This window comes from Centruroides vittatus, unplaced genomic scaffold (genome assembly GCF_030686945.1).
Source record: "Centruroides vittatus isolate TY-2023 unplaced genomic scaffold, ASM3068694v2 contig_602, whole genome shotgun sequence".
In the NCBI taxonomy this organism is placed as follows: domain Eukaryota; kingdom Metazoa; phylum Arthropoda; class Arachnida; order Scorpiones; family Buthidae; genus Centruroides; species Centruroides vittatus.
The window spans coordinates 1,236,685-1,248,873 of NW_027122368.1; the positions used below are offsets into that span (position 1 = coordinate 1,236,685).

General features: G+C 35.4%; 1 protein-coding gene across 1 annotated transcript; it reads right to left on the reverse strand.

Annotated features, from left to right (window-relative positions):
* Nucleotides 1–5,786: 5,786 nt before the first annotated feature.
* LOC136979289 (thyrotropin-releasing hormone-degrading ectoenzyme-like) lies at nucleotides 5,787–11,865 on the reverse strand. The gene is made up of 12 exons (XM_067275230.1): nucleotides 11,811–11,865; nucleotides 11,569–11,732; nucleotides 11,035–11,126; nucleotides 10,812–10,942; nucleotides 10,672–10,727; nucleotides 9,202–9,364; nucleotides 9,035–9,117; nucleotides 7,632–7,733; nucleotides 7,149–7,280; nucleotides 6,902–7,036; nucleotides 6,573–6,642; nucleotides 5,787–6,108 (listed from the first exon to the last, which is right to left on the reverse strand). The coding sequence occupies exons 2-12, from the start codon at nucleotides 11,688–11,690 to the stop codon at nucleotides 5,875–5,877; spliced, it is 1,320 nt and encodes a 439-aa protein (XP_067131331.1). The 5' UTR covers nucleotides 11,691–11,732; nucleotides 11,811–11,865; the 3' UTR covers nucleotides 5,787–5,874.
* Nucleotides 11,866–12,189: the final 324 nt, after the last annotated feature.

Consider the following 12,189-nt stretch of genomic DNA (forward strand, 5'->3'; position numbering starts at 1 on the left):
GTATCTTCAAAAATGTAAAGAATGTAATTGTTGTCATTATCTTACCATGAGTTTTGAGCATCGTCATTATCCTTTTCTTGCATGTTTTCACGGATTTTTCCATTATCTTTTCGATTAATTAAAGAACGTTAATTTAGATATGTTTTGTAGAATAGTATATGTTTACGAAAATCGACCTCGTATATGAAGTTCCCTGAACATCAATTACGACTAGCACATTGTCTGAACAGGCCTGCACTTGAACAAGTAACGCCTATTTTTATACGAAATCATGCTCGTTGACATATTGCTAGTATGATAAGAGCACTTCTGCAGAAATAGCGTTAAAGTTTTCTGAGCATCTACTGTACTAACCCTATAAATCCTCTTTGTGATTTAGGTTTTTCTTCAGTCACTAAAACAGCCTTTACGGGATCAATAAATTCTATTAACAGACCTCACACTTGTTTGCAGTAGAACTCTATAGGCGATACCGTGCTGTACATAAACTGAAACTATGTGAAGGGCATTAAAACAGTCATAAGTTTAAACCAATACTTTTCTGTTTATTCATTGGTTGGATTTGGATGGTTTGATAAACATTCTAATACAGCAAAAAAAAAAAAAAAAAAAAAGAAAAAAATAGTATGTGAGGACCGGAATTTTTATCGATTTTTCCCTAATTATTTCCGTTCCTATTTCTTAAACAATTCGAAAAAAAAGGAAACATCGCTGGAAAATTTATCGCCTCGTTTTTTTGAATTATATTCAAAAAAATGAGGCGATAAATTTTCTAGCGATAAATGCCGCAACCTTCACTTATTCTGGCCCTCATTCTTGTACTGCAAGACTTAAAGTTTAAAATTAACGTCTGATTTTATCACTTTATTTTGGTCTCGGAAACATCTTTAAGCTCCACACCGGCTACAATAATTTTTACTTCCAATAACAAGTAGTGACATGACGTAAATTCCCAAATCTATAAAAGTTTGTTCGTTTCTTCCCTCAGGGGAGTCACTCATCAAAAGCCAGTCCAACGACATCCAAGAACTTCCAAGACAGTCTACGAATCGCCGGATATCTGAGCCTCATATTTTTACTAAACGTGATCCGTGTCTCAGTTGCAATTTTTATAACTTTGTGCGAACAATTAACGAAGGACGAATTTCGAACCTTCGCGGAACCTCAAAGTGGTAGATAGCAGTTAATATAAACTCTTTCTCGGCCCCCTTTTGCAGATTCTGAAGCTATCGAACAAAGTCAATAGAATCTCTATGTTAGATAATGTAATCCTCTATTTTGTTTTCCAATAAATCTTTGTTTCATCGTTAAATGGTGTCATTTGCTCTTTTATCGCCTATGCCTTACTGACGACCCCTCTCACCTAATTCACTCGACCTGACGTTCAGTTCAGTTATCTTTATTTACAACATATCAATGGTACATATCTGGTGCCGTAAACATAACCGGGTTGATTCGCGTACATAAGAGTAATAATACAGTACAAGATGGGTTACAAGAGTAAATACAGAGTATGTAAAGTAATACAAATTACAAAACAACGATATAAGACAAAACAAGATAAAACAAGATACAAAGCAAAAGAAAGTACATACAAAAAATAGAGAGCGCATACATTTACAAGTGGATAAAATGCTAAGCTCAGCACATAAACAAAACAAGTGTATGCATATGTGGTTGGTTTGGTGAAAAAGAAGTATAAATATATTGTGATGAAAAAAGAGGACGTGGCGAGACACTAGGTGAAAGCAGGAACAGAAGTCCGCTTAGAGTACATGGTTATTAGTTGGATGAAGGCACCATAAGTGTCTCTGTGCCAGAGGAGACAGCTGAGGTCATGGATAGGCCATCTGTAGCCATGTGCTTCAGTAAGAGTCTTTAGATAGAGGCGTTCCAGGTCCAACATGGGACAGTTGAGGATGTAGTGTTCTCCACTGTCCATGGTTCCACAGATTGAGCACACAGAATTGCCAGTATTCTTGAATCTGGCCAGGTAAGTGAAAAATCTGTTGTGGTTTGTGAACATCTCGGTTGTCATGTGGCAAGGGATATACCACTTATATGTAAGGAAATCCCTAATGTCAGAAACAAAGTTGTTGGTAATAGAATTGTTTTCACGCCAATTCTCCTGCCATGAAGTGATCAGATCCTGCCGCAGTATGTTTTTAACTGTGCTTAAGTTAATTTTACAATAGGCAATAGGAAAGTCCTAGTCAGAAGATGCAGCTTTGGCTAGGGCATCTGCTCTTTCATTGCCCTCGAGCCCCTGATGTGCTCTAGTCCAGTTAATGAAAAACTGGCAGGAAGAGTTGTTTACAGCCTGATGAATGTTGTAGGCTATAGGGTGGAGGTTGCTAGTCTGAAGAGTGGCCAAAGCCGAGGCAATGTCCGTGTAATACCTATAATATAATTATTAAAATGGCAATCAGCCCAGGAAATGGCCATGCTGATGGCAAAAAGTTCAACCTGGAATACAGTGCAGTTGTGACAGAGGCTATATTGCTCAGGTGCTATTCTCGTGCCATTGTTATAAGCAACAAAGCTACATCCAACGTTGATGTCTGACTTTGAGTCATAAGTAAAAATTTGAATGTCAGAATTGTTGGGAATCTCAAAGTGGATTTTACACTGGGTGGCCAGATGCCTTGAATGGGCGAAGGGGATATCTCTCTCAAGGTCCTTATTTAGTATGTTATACTTGGTGGTTCTGATATCCCGGCCCCATTTAATGTGCCAGATCTTGGAGTTAGAAATAATTACCTTATCGATGGGGGCTGTTCTGGCCAGAATGTGTATGGAGGTGTTTGGCATAGTGCTGTAAGCTTTGGTAATTTGAATCAAAGCTCTCCTTTGAGCAGAGATGAGTTTGCGATTGATGTGGATCTTGTGGACAGCATGCCCCAAGCTGCCACAGGCGTGCAACTTAATTGTAATGAAGATTTGGTTATAGATGCACTCGGGCCTCAGTGGCCAGGCCCGAGTGTTTCTTGGAAATACCCGCAAAGGCATTGAAGATTCCGCCTGTACGATCATTAAGGTAAGTGACATGGTCGTTCCACTACAGGCACCAGTCAAGGATGGCGCCTAAGTATTTTATTGTCTTCTAATGAGTAGACGCTTTTGTAAATTGGGTGAGACCTGGATAGACCAGTTGGTGTAATTTCGGTTCTTCTTACCCATGCTGAATTTTACCTTGAAGGCGTTGTCAAATTCCTCCTTTGTGAGAGATTCGCTGATATTTTCATTCTGTCGGTTGATGAAGGTGGAAAGTTCCTCTCGAGTGATTTGCGCCAGTATGGAATATATTGTAATGTGAGGATGGCGTTTTTTTGCTTTCCTAATGGAAATTTGGGGTATCTCCCTGGTGATGTATTGTTCTAGTCTGTTTGCATCCTCTTTCTTTCTAGTTTCGATGGCCAGGCCCCCTCTGCCAATGTTGTGTATTTTGTCGATTCCTAGCTGGGACAATTTGAATTTCTCAAAAATGGTCTTTCGTAGTTTATTGCAGCTCCCTTCATCACCCTTATCATAGAGGAGGAAAACTTCAGCATTTGGTCTTGGGGCTCTTGAGCTGTCAGGGTAGACAATTGCTTTCCCCAATTGAGGCACAGCTCTATGTGATCGCCGAGTGTCTTTGGTTGGGGTGCTGATAGAATAAAGTTGTTCTACCTTCTTGTTGATGGCATTTTGATTGTTTAGGATTCCGTTGATGAGACCTTCAGCGATAAATCTGTCCAGTTTATTGGAGAATCCTTCAATTTGCATTAGAGGAGTGTCCAGGTTGAGCCTGTCTGCAATGTGGTCCATAGTGCTAATAATCTAATCATTACCATCTAACATTTTTTTAAGTTTAGAGTTAATATTCTGGAGTTCTTGGTTCCAGTTATTATGGTTTTCATTGTTCATAAGAGTTTCAAACTTTGTGGTCAAGGATATCAGCCCATGGGGAGATCATCATTCTTGATGCTGTCCACAGCGGGAAGCAATTTATCATTGATAAGTCTGTCTATGTTTTCACAGAGACTCTCGAGTCTATGGCTAGTAGTGAAGGTTGATTTAGGAGGGTGGAGAACTGGCAATGGCCTCTGCACTAAACAAATCAAAGTGCATACGTGATGGAGTCCTAGTATGCACCTGAGGTCCTGTTGAGAGAGAGGGGAGAGTCCCATGACCAAGTGTACGGATGTTGTCCTTGTCAGTGTTCCGGGGTATACAATTTTCTTTAATTGTAGTAACTGCCAAGTCGATGATCTTCTGCACCTGTGCATTGACGTATTTAATATTTTGTGCATAACTCATGCACTTATTAGTCTTATTGGTGCAGAAGCCCTTTATCTCATCAGCGAATTTGTATGCCTGTTTCAAGAATTCAGATATAACCTTGTTCTCCATAGTGCATAAGTGGAATGTAATAGTGTAAAGTGTAGAATACCACCAACCAGAAGAGGGTAGTGTAAAGGTGTAAAGATGCCTGAGCAGCCAAAAGACTCTTTCATAGCAGGAGGTGTCCAGCTGAGACAGAGGGGAGCAAAAACTTGGTTGGTCAGCAAAGAAAGCTGGGTTACTCACTACTGTGGAGTAGTCTGCTGAAGCCAGTGCGTTGTCCGAGTGCTCAAGTGGAAAAACCAAAATGTCTCTAAGAGGGAAGTGCGATCGTAGGGGACATCCAGTAAATAGAAATGCCAGAATCCCGTGAGCCTTTCTGGGGAAAACGGTGGTTTTAGGTCCAAAGCACGTTGAAAAATATCCAAAAGTGCGATGGACAGCTGTCAATAAAGGCTCTGAATATCAGAAACCTGCGAAGCAAAGCTTCAATAGAGTCACTTCCAACTAGGAAGATCTGACTACACAACTAGTTGAGCTAGACAGTGCAACAGATGTTGGTGTTGACACCAGCCAGCACTGATAGTCAAGGGGAATGGGGAGCTGGTCTGCAATGGAGTAGATTACCCCAAGTAATTTAAAAACAAACAAGGGTGTCTCACTCCAAACACAGAAATCCAGGCACAAAACATGACATTGAACATGTCATGTAAGGGTTATCCATGGCATAGGCATAATCCAAATGGCAGGAGAAGCAAACTGTCCACAGAGAAATCTTTAGAAGAGGGAAACTCACTGAGCTTGGGGAGGCCAAGATGGATGATACACAAAACCAGACCTTTTGACAAATAAATTTGTCAGAAAAGTTAGGCTTAGGAGAGCTGAGCCTAAAGATTAACAAACGATATTCTGTGTGATGGGTTGTATATGAGGAACAATGATGCTGTTAAATTTTGGTGGGGAAAGGTTTAGGGAATGTGGAGATAAAGGGGTGTCATATGTCCTATCTCGAGAGGGGTAGGACTTAAAACAAGTTAAAAGCTGAGATGCTGTCAAAGTCGTGATTTTACAGACTTATGCATTTGGTAAATTTTTCATTTCTGATATATTTCGAAGGATGGCCAGACGGTCAAGCGGTCAAGGTGTCAAGGTGGTAGCCTACCGCTCTGGAATACCCGGGTTCGAATCCAGACGGGTCGAAAAATTCCCAGGAATTTTTTGGAGAGTGGGCCGTTCGGATATGGTGGGCCCCGTCCCTCACCATCCGTTTGTCCCATTGTGGGCCTAGTCGAATCCATTATAGGCTTGTTAAAAGAGGCCCTCTTAGTGACCACAGGACAGAGTTTTAATATATATATTTCGAAGAGACGACAAAAGAAGGAAGATAGAACACGATTCAGTATGATTTTAAAAATCAACTACCCCAAGAAATTTCCCCCATAAAACACTTCAAGAGACTTTACATTCATAAAATTTATTGAATTGATATTAAAAATAGATACACCAGAAATATTTACTATAAACTGCTAGTAAAAACGTTACTTGTTTTATTTATTTAATCTTACGCATACTCTTATCTTCGTTATCACCAGCGAATCTAATTGATTTAAGACTATAATCGACTCGGAAATCTTTAGTCCAAGGCTTAGAATTCAACCATTTTCTTACGTTTCTTATTTGCTTTTCCATCTTTGAATCGTCTTTCAGAAATTCAATTAGTAAACGAACATTTTCCGCTTTTATTTTTGGTAATACGTTCACATGATTCGATAAAACCTTCCGAATCTATCGATAAAGTACATATAATATTATCAAAAACATGAAAGTAAGAACATAGAAATGGAAAAGAAATTCAGAAAATGCCATAAGAACAATGCGCTTTCTTTACATTTTTTAAATTAAAATATGATTTTGAAAATCTCAATTACTACACTTTTTTCAATCGTCAATCAACAGGGTCAACTACAATACTTAAATAATTTTAGAAAAGGGTTCTCGTCCTTCATCCACTCTGGTATACCCCATTGCGGGTCAGCCCTCCTGTACCGAATAAGTACCCATTACAATATCGCTGACTGCAATGGAATCGACCAGCATAATGAGGAAAAACATTGACCTATTTTAAAATTAGACTGTTTAGATATTAGTAATGAAAATTACTAATATCTAACATTAGATTATATTAATTTATATTAACGTTAAACTATATATATATATATATATATGCTTTGAATTTTCATTGTTCTTACCTCTAAATATTTAATTGGATTTTTAGGAATTTCATATATGCTCTTCACTAATAAACGAAATATTGCTTCACTGTAATTAAAACTAAAAAAATTTAATAAAATAATATAAAAATTAAACAAATACAGTACAACCTGTCTAAAACGGAACGTCTACTAAACGGAAAATAAAACTCTAAATGGACTAATTCTTTTATATGTAATGCTATTATAAATTGTAAACCTGTCTAGATCGAGGACCTAACCTTTATAAAACAGAAACTTATCAAAAACAGAAAGTCTAGCTGGCACGTCGCGCTCCGTTTTAGACAGGTTTTACTTTATTAACTTACTTTTTACTAAATTCTTCAAAATAATTATCTAAGAAAGATATAAAATCTTTCCATTTTTTTCCGTTGCGCAAAATATTTTTGACATTATCCATAAATTCGTTTACGTTTTCCTCTTCGAAGAGATTTTTCAGTATGCTGTAAAAATATACATCCTTTCTCAAGTTAATAGCCTCAAATTTTCTACGAAAATTTCTTTATATGCAGGTTTATGCACTCCTTAAAATATTCCTTGGTTTAAAAACAATACCTTTGAATTTCGCTATTGTCGTTGCTACATCTCAATACATCCGCATTATTCATTACTCTTATTTCTGAATGGAAATTTTCCATTTTTCTTGTAGAAATATTGAAACACAGAAGGGTCGAATGAAGCACATCTCTATAATTTATACAAAAGATAATTATATATAAAATAAAATAAAATTTATTTATAGTTATTATATTTATCAACATATGGCTGACTGGAAGCTTGGTTTCTGCCAAATTGCTTTGTAATTACGCAGCCCAGTGTGCCAACTAGAGGTTCCCCTAAATTTATGGAGAAATCAGAAGAATGAGGGAAATTTATTGAGAAACTCATTGGCAATACTCATTTAACCATTTAACCCGATACAGGATCAGGCTGTTCGTTTCGTGTTTGAAATAACTATCAGATTACTTTTATTTATTATAATTGCAAATAATTTGTAAACCAGAATAATTTACTAGATATTTATTCCTAAATTCATACTTTACGAAATCATCCGACATTTTATAATTTCGAATCGCTTCCGGAATGCAAAATCCTTTTCCAATAGAGCAAAGTGCTTCGAAGTTGTAACCACATTCGGAACTAAAAGAAAAATATTCATTTTAGTTTTTTTTAAATATAAAATTATTTATATCTTTTTTAATTATGAGAAATTAAGCATATTTTGTTATCCAAGAAAGTTTTTCGGTTAGATTTACCTATGGTATACAAAATGGCGGCTCGTCTCTAATTCCACCAAACAGAAGAAGGGAAACAGTGAGGACGCACGTTCTAACCTAACCTAACCTATTCTAATAATTTGCTTGGTAATAATTATGGTAATTTATTAGAATAGGTTAGGTTAGGTTAGAACGTGCATCCCCACAGTTTCCCTTCTTCTGTTCGCTGGAATTAGAGACGAGCCGCCATTTTGTGTACCATAGGTAAATTTAACTGTTTTTTCTTATTCAAATTTATTAAAACTCGAGATTTTCTAGACTTCGATTCGAATTTTAAACATTTTAAACTCTGAAAATTTGAAGTGAGATCATTAGATCATTCTGCCTTAACCATAATTAGTTAGTAGTAGTGTCGGATATCACTGGAATCTTGTTGGAGTTGTAGACCATCCTTCAGGAGCGAAAAAACTAAAGGGATGGTGGGTCTAGATGTCATCTTTCATAAGATTTGCTGCAAAATTTTTCTTATGTCTCTTGATTTTTACCACATACGTGCGTAGTAGTCTATTATCCCATTTTTTAAGGAGGAATATTTCAATCAGCGTAAAATATATATTGAATAAAGATATTAATTTTGTTATGGCGTATCATGTTGCATCAACCCTCTAAGAACTTTATATTTTTGCCCCTTCGTGTAAAGAGGAAACGCTAATTTTATACATTGTTTTAGGATAAAGTTTAAATTTACATATACATAAAATTTTTTTGAATTTTCTTATATCTCGTGACGATTACTAAGTTCCTTTTTAATGTTTACTGACATAAAAATGGAGTCCAACTCTAGCAAGATTTAAATGGCGGCTGGAAGAGATAAAATCTTGCCTAATTAGGACTTATTCATAAAAATATTCTGCAGCTATTGTCAAGATTTTAAATTACATTATTTAATGCAATGAATAGATTTATCCTTCATTTCTTTTTTGATCACTATACTTCCTCACCACGTTACATGTATGTGATTCTTCACCATATTTCAATACGTGGGAGTCAAGATGAGTCAAGATGGCCACTTTGAAAACAGTAATCCAGGATAATTTAGATAGCAACTACGATTTCTCTATGATGTATATTCAATATGCATCTATGCAATATATTCAATGCGATAAGAAACTAGTTTACATTTAAATTTACAGTACAAGTTAAGATTTAATGAATCAAAGTTACCCCGGTTTGCAATTGGCAACATTTCTTTTGAATTTCAACCTTTCTCTTCTGAAAATTGGTTTCAGCAAATACATGACAAATTCCTATATAAAAAAAATTTTATTTTATAAATTAGCTTTTTATAATAAAATCTTACGAATTTCTCTAGATCAATAATAAAATCATACATTCCAGTCCTGCTCTGAATGATCTCCCTCCATTAAATTTGTAAGATATTCGATGCTCGCTATGTGAGGTGATTTAATGGCAAAATATACAATTTCCTTGGAGCTCTCTTTAGGAAGATACATGTACAAATCGAGTAGAGATTTTATATTTCTAATGCCGAAACTGAGGAAACAATTATTAGGGTTTTAGAACATTAAACCTGCTTCCAGAAATCAAAACCCTACTGAAATAGGATTTTATAATTTCATACTATTGAATATTGAATATTGAATATTTAAATTTCACTTATTTAAGAAAAATGTTGGTAGTTACTATATTAGTTTGTATTCTTTGTGTTTTTCAAAAGTGAGAGTTATAAGCAATGATACTTTCAGACATATTTAACGTGGACTTTTGCTTGTGGTCACACTCGAAACTGAACACTAGCTAAGATACTTAACCTTGTATTACGTTAGATATATGTGTAAGGAGCATGAGAAAGATAGAAGTACTGTATGTAAGATATGTAGTCTTTGAGGAAAATGGAAAGAATTAGTTAGATAGAAAGGTTGACAAATGAAGAGATACCGAGAAGAATTGTCGTGATAATGAAAAAGAGAACTGCCTTTGCCGGACATCTCATGAGATGAAACTCGGAAATCTTAAGGACAATAGTTAGAGGAATATTGAGGGAGAGAATGGAAGACCTCCGAATAAACTGGGCAGGATATGTTAAAGTTTGTTTGTTAAGTTATGGCAACGCAACATTGGGCGATCTGCCTAGGAGGATGCCTTCCGGGAGGTCTTTTTAAGGGAAACTGGCCCCTATTTAGGCGTCACAGACGTGGAGAAAACCCGGAAAACTCGACGTGGCCAGCCTGTCTGCGAGACGCGAACCCACGACCCCTGTTCAAGGTACGAAGACCGCTTGGCCACTGGTGGGCACGATATGTTAAAGACTGAGTACAGTAGAAGGGAGGGAGTCTGAAGCATGCAAGAAAGCGTATCATTCAACAACTGAAGGAGACCATAAACATAGAGACAGAAAGTTTTTATATCGACTTATATAAAAGGCTTTGTAACTCCTCGCTTGCCGAAAATGTAAAACTGGTTTCAATGGGCGTTATCCTACGGGTTAAAAGGGCAATTGCCTCGGGTACCCACCAACAGGAGCCTTAAACCAATGGTTTTTAAGAAAATATTTCCCCAAAAACCTTCCCTCGAAGAAAAATGTCTGAAGTCAACACTGTACACGGGGCCCCCTAAATCAAATTTACCTGGGCCGCATGATGATATAATAAATGTCTTTATATTTTTGTATACATTTTTTCGTAATATAATCATCAATGCAAATGGTCGATATTCCTTAAATGCAAAACTGGATCTTATAATTCCGTAATAAAAGAAAAGAAATAATTAAATGTTTTTAAAACATTAATATAAATTTTAACTTTTTTAATTTAAAACATTAAAAAATTAAAATTTCTAACCTCTCAAGATACGTTAAATCCACGAAGATTTTGTGCCTTTCTTCCACGGTAAATACCTAAAGAAAGTCGTCGTCTTGTTAAAATCGTAAATAATTACATTAAAAGTATTCAAAATGAATTGCTTTCGTCACAATACAAACACTATTATTATCCAGAAGTTGCTTTGTTAAAAGTTTCATATTTACTGAATCGTAGTTTACAATGTAATCTCCTAAATTCTCTCCATTAACAAGAATCCATTCGTTCATTCTGGGCATATTGTATATCAATTCTAAGGATTTTAATAAGGATTTACATTAATTAATAACTTTATATTTTATAATTTTATCCGAATGAACGATATTTATCAACCGAATAATTTACTTTCTCTACTTTTAAGCCAGAAGTCTACTGTCGAATTCTTCTCAATTTTACTCGCAATGGTTTTGTAAGTAATTGGAATATACCAAATATCGCTGAAAAAATAAATTTATATATCTAATTATTATCCAAGAAAATTTACACCTAAGTCTTACGCACGTTGCTTTAAAAACTTTGTTTTTCGTGCTTAGTTTTATTGTGGAAATTTTAATTTCACTAAATTAAATTAACTATTTAATTGGCAATTCGCATTATAACTGCAAATTTAATTTACCTTAAATTATTTTACAACACGGGTTCGTATCATAATGCCAAATTGTGCCCAAAATTTCCGTTACGAATATATTTTAGATTTTGCATTAAAAATATGGAACCGGTCTTAGTGTATCGTGATACAAACCTACACCCGATGACCCCAACGATGATCGCCATTACGAAGAACCATTCCTCTTATATATATATTTATGGAATTTTCAAAAATTTACGAATTTTCTAATGATTATATAACTGTATAAGTGTGAATAAAAGTGTTATTACTCTTGGTATAGTTCGCTGAATTTACTTCTGCAAGATTCTTGTCTTAAAAATGCGTTTCGAATGAAGTAATTTCTTCTGACTGTAACGATAGGTGTGCCGCCATTATGGGTCCACGTCGACATTATCTCTGCTATGTTTATTTTCTCTTTGCGTAATGCTTCAGACTATATCCATAAAAAGCAATTTATAAATTATTTTGTTTACAATTAATTCAACTGTAAAATACATCGATAAAAATTTACCGTAAAAGAGTTCCAAAAATCAAGTCCGTTTGCTGAACCAAAAGAATATTTTTCTAAGTATGACTGAAAGGATAAAAAAAATAGTATTTTTGATAATTTGTGAACGAAATTTCTGTTTCTTTTTTTGTATGTGGAAAATTAGTTTTGTTAATATATATATAAATCAATTCTTGTTGGTTTGTTTGTAACAGTATTGCTTAGACCCTAGAATCGACACTAAGCTATATACCGCCCTAAAATATTGTGATAGTATATAGTTTATATGCAGGGGCGGATCTAGGTTTTTCGGGGTCTAGGGCTTATTGAAGTCCAATGGAGCCTCATTTTTTGTGAATACAAATAATACTATAAATTTCATTATCATATTATTAATATTACC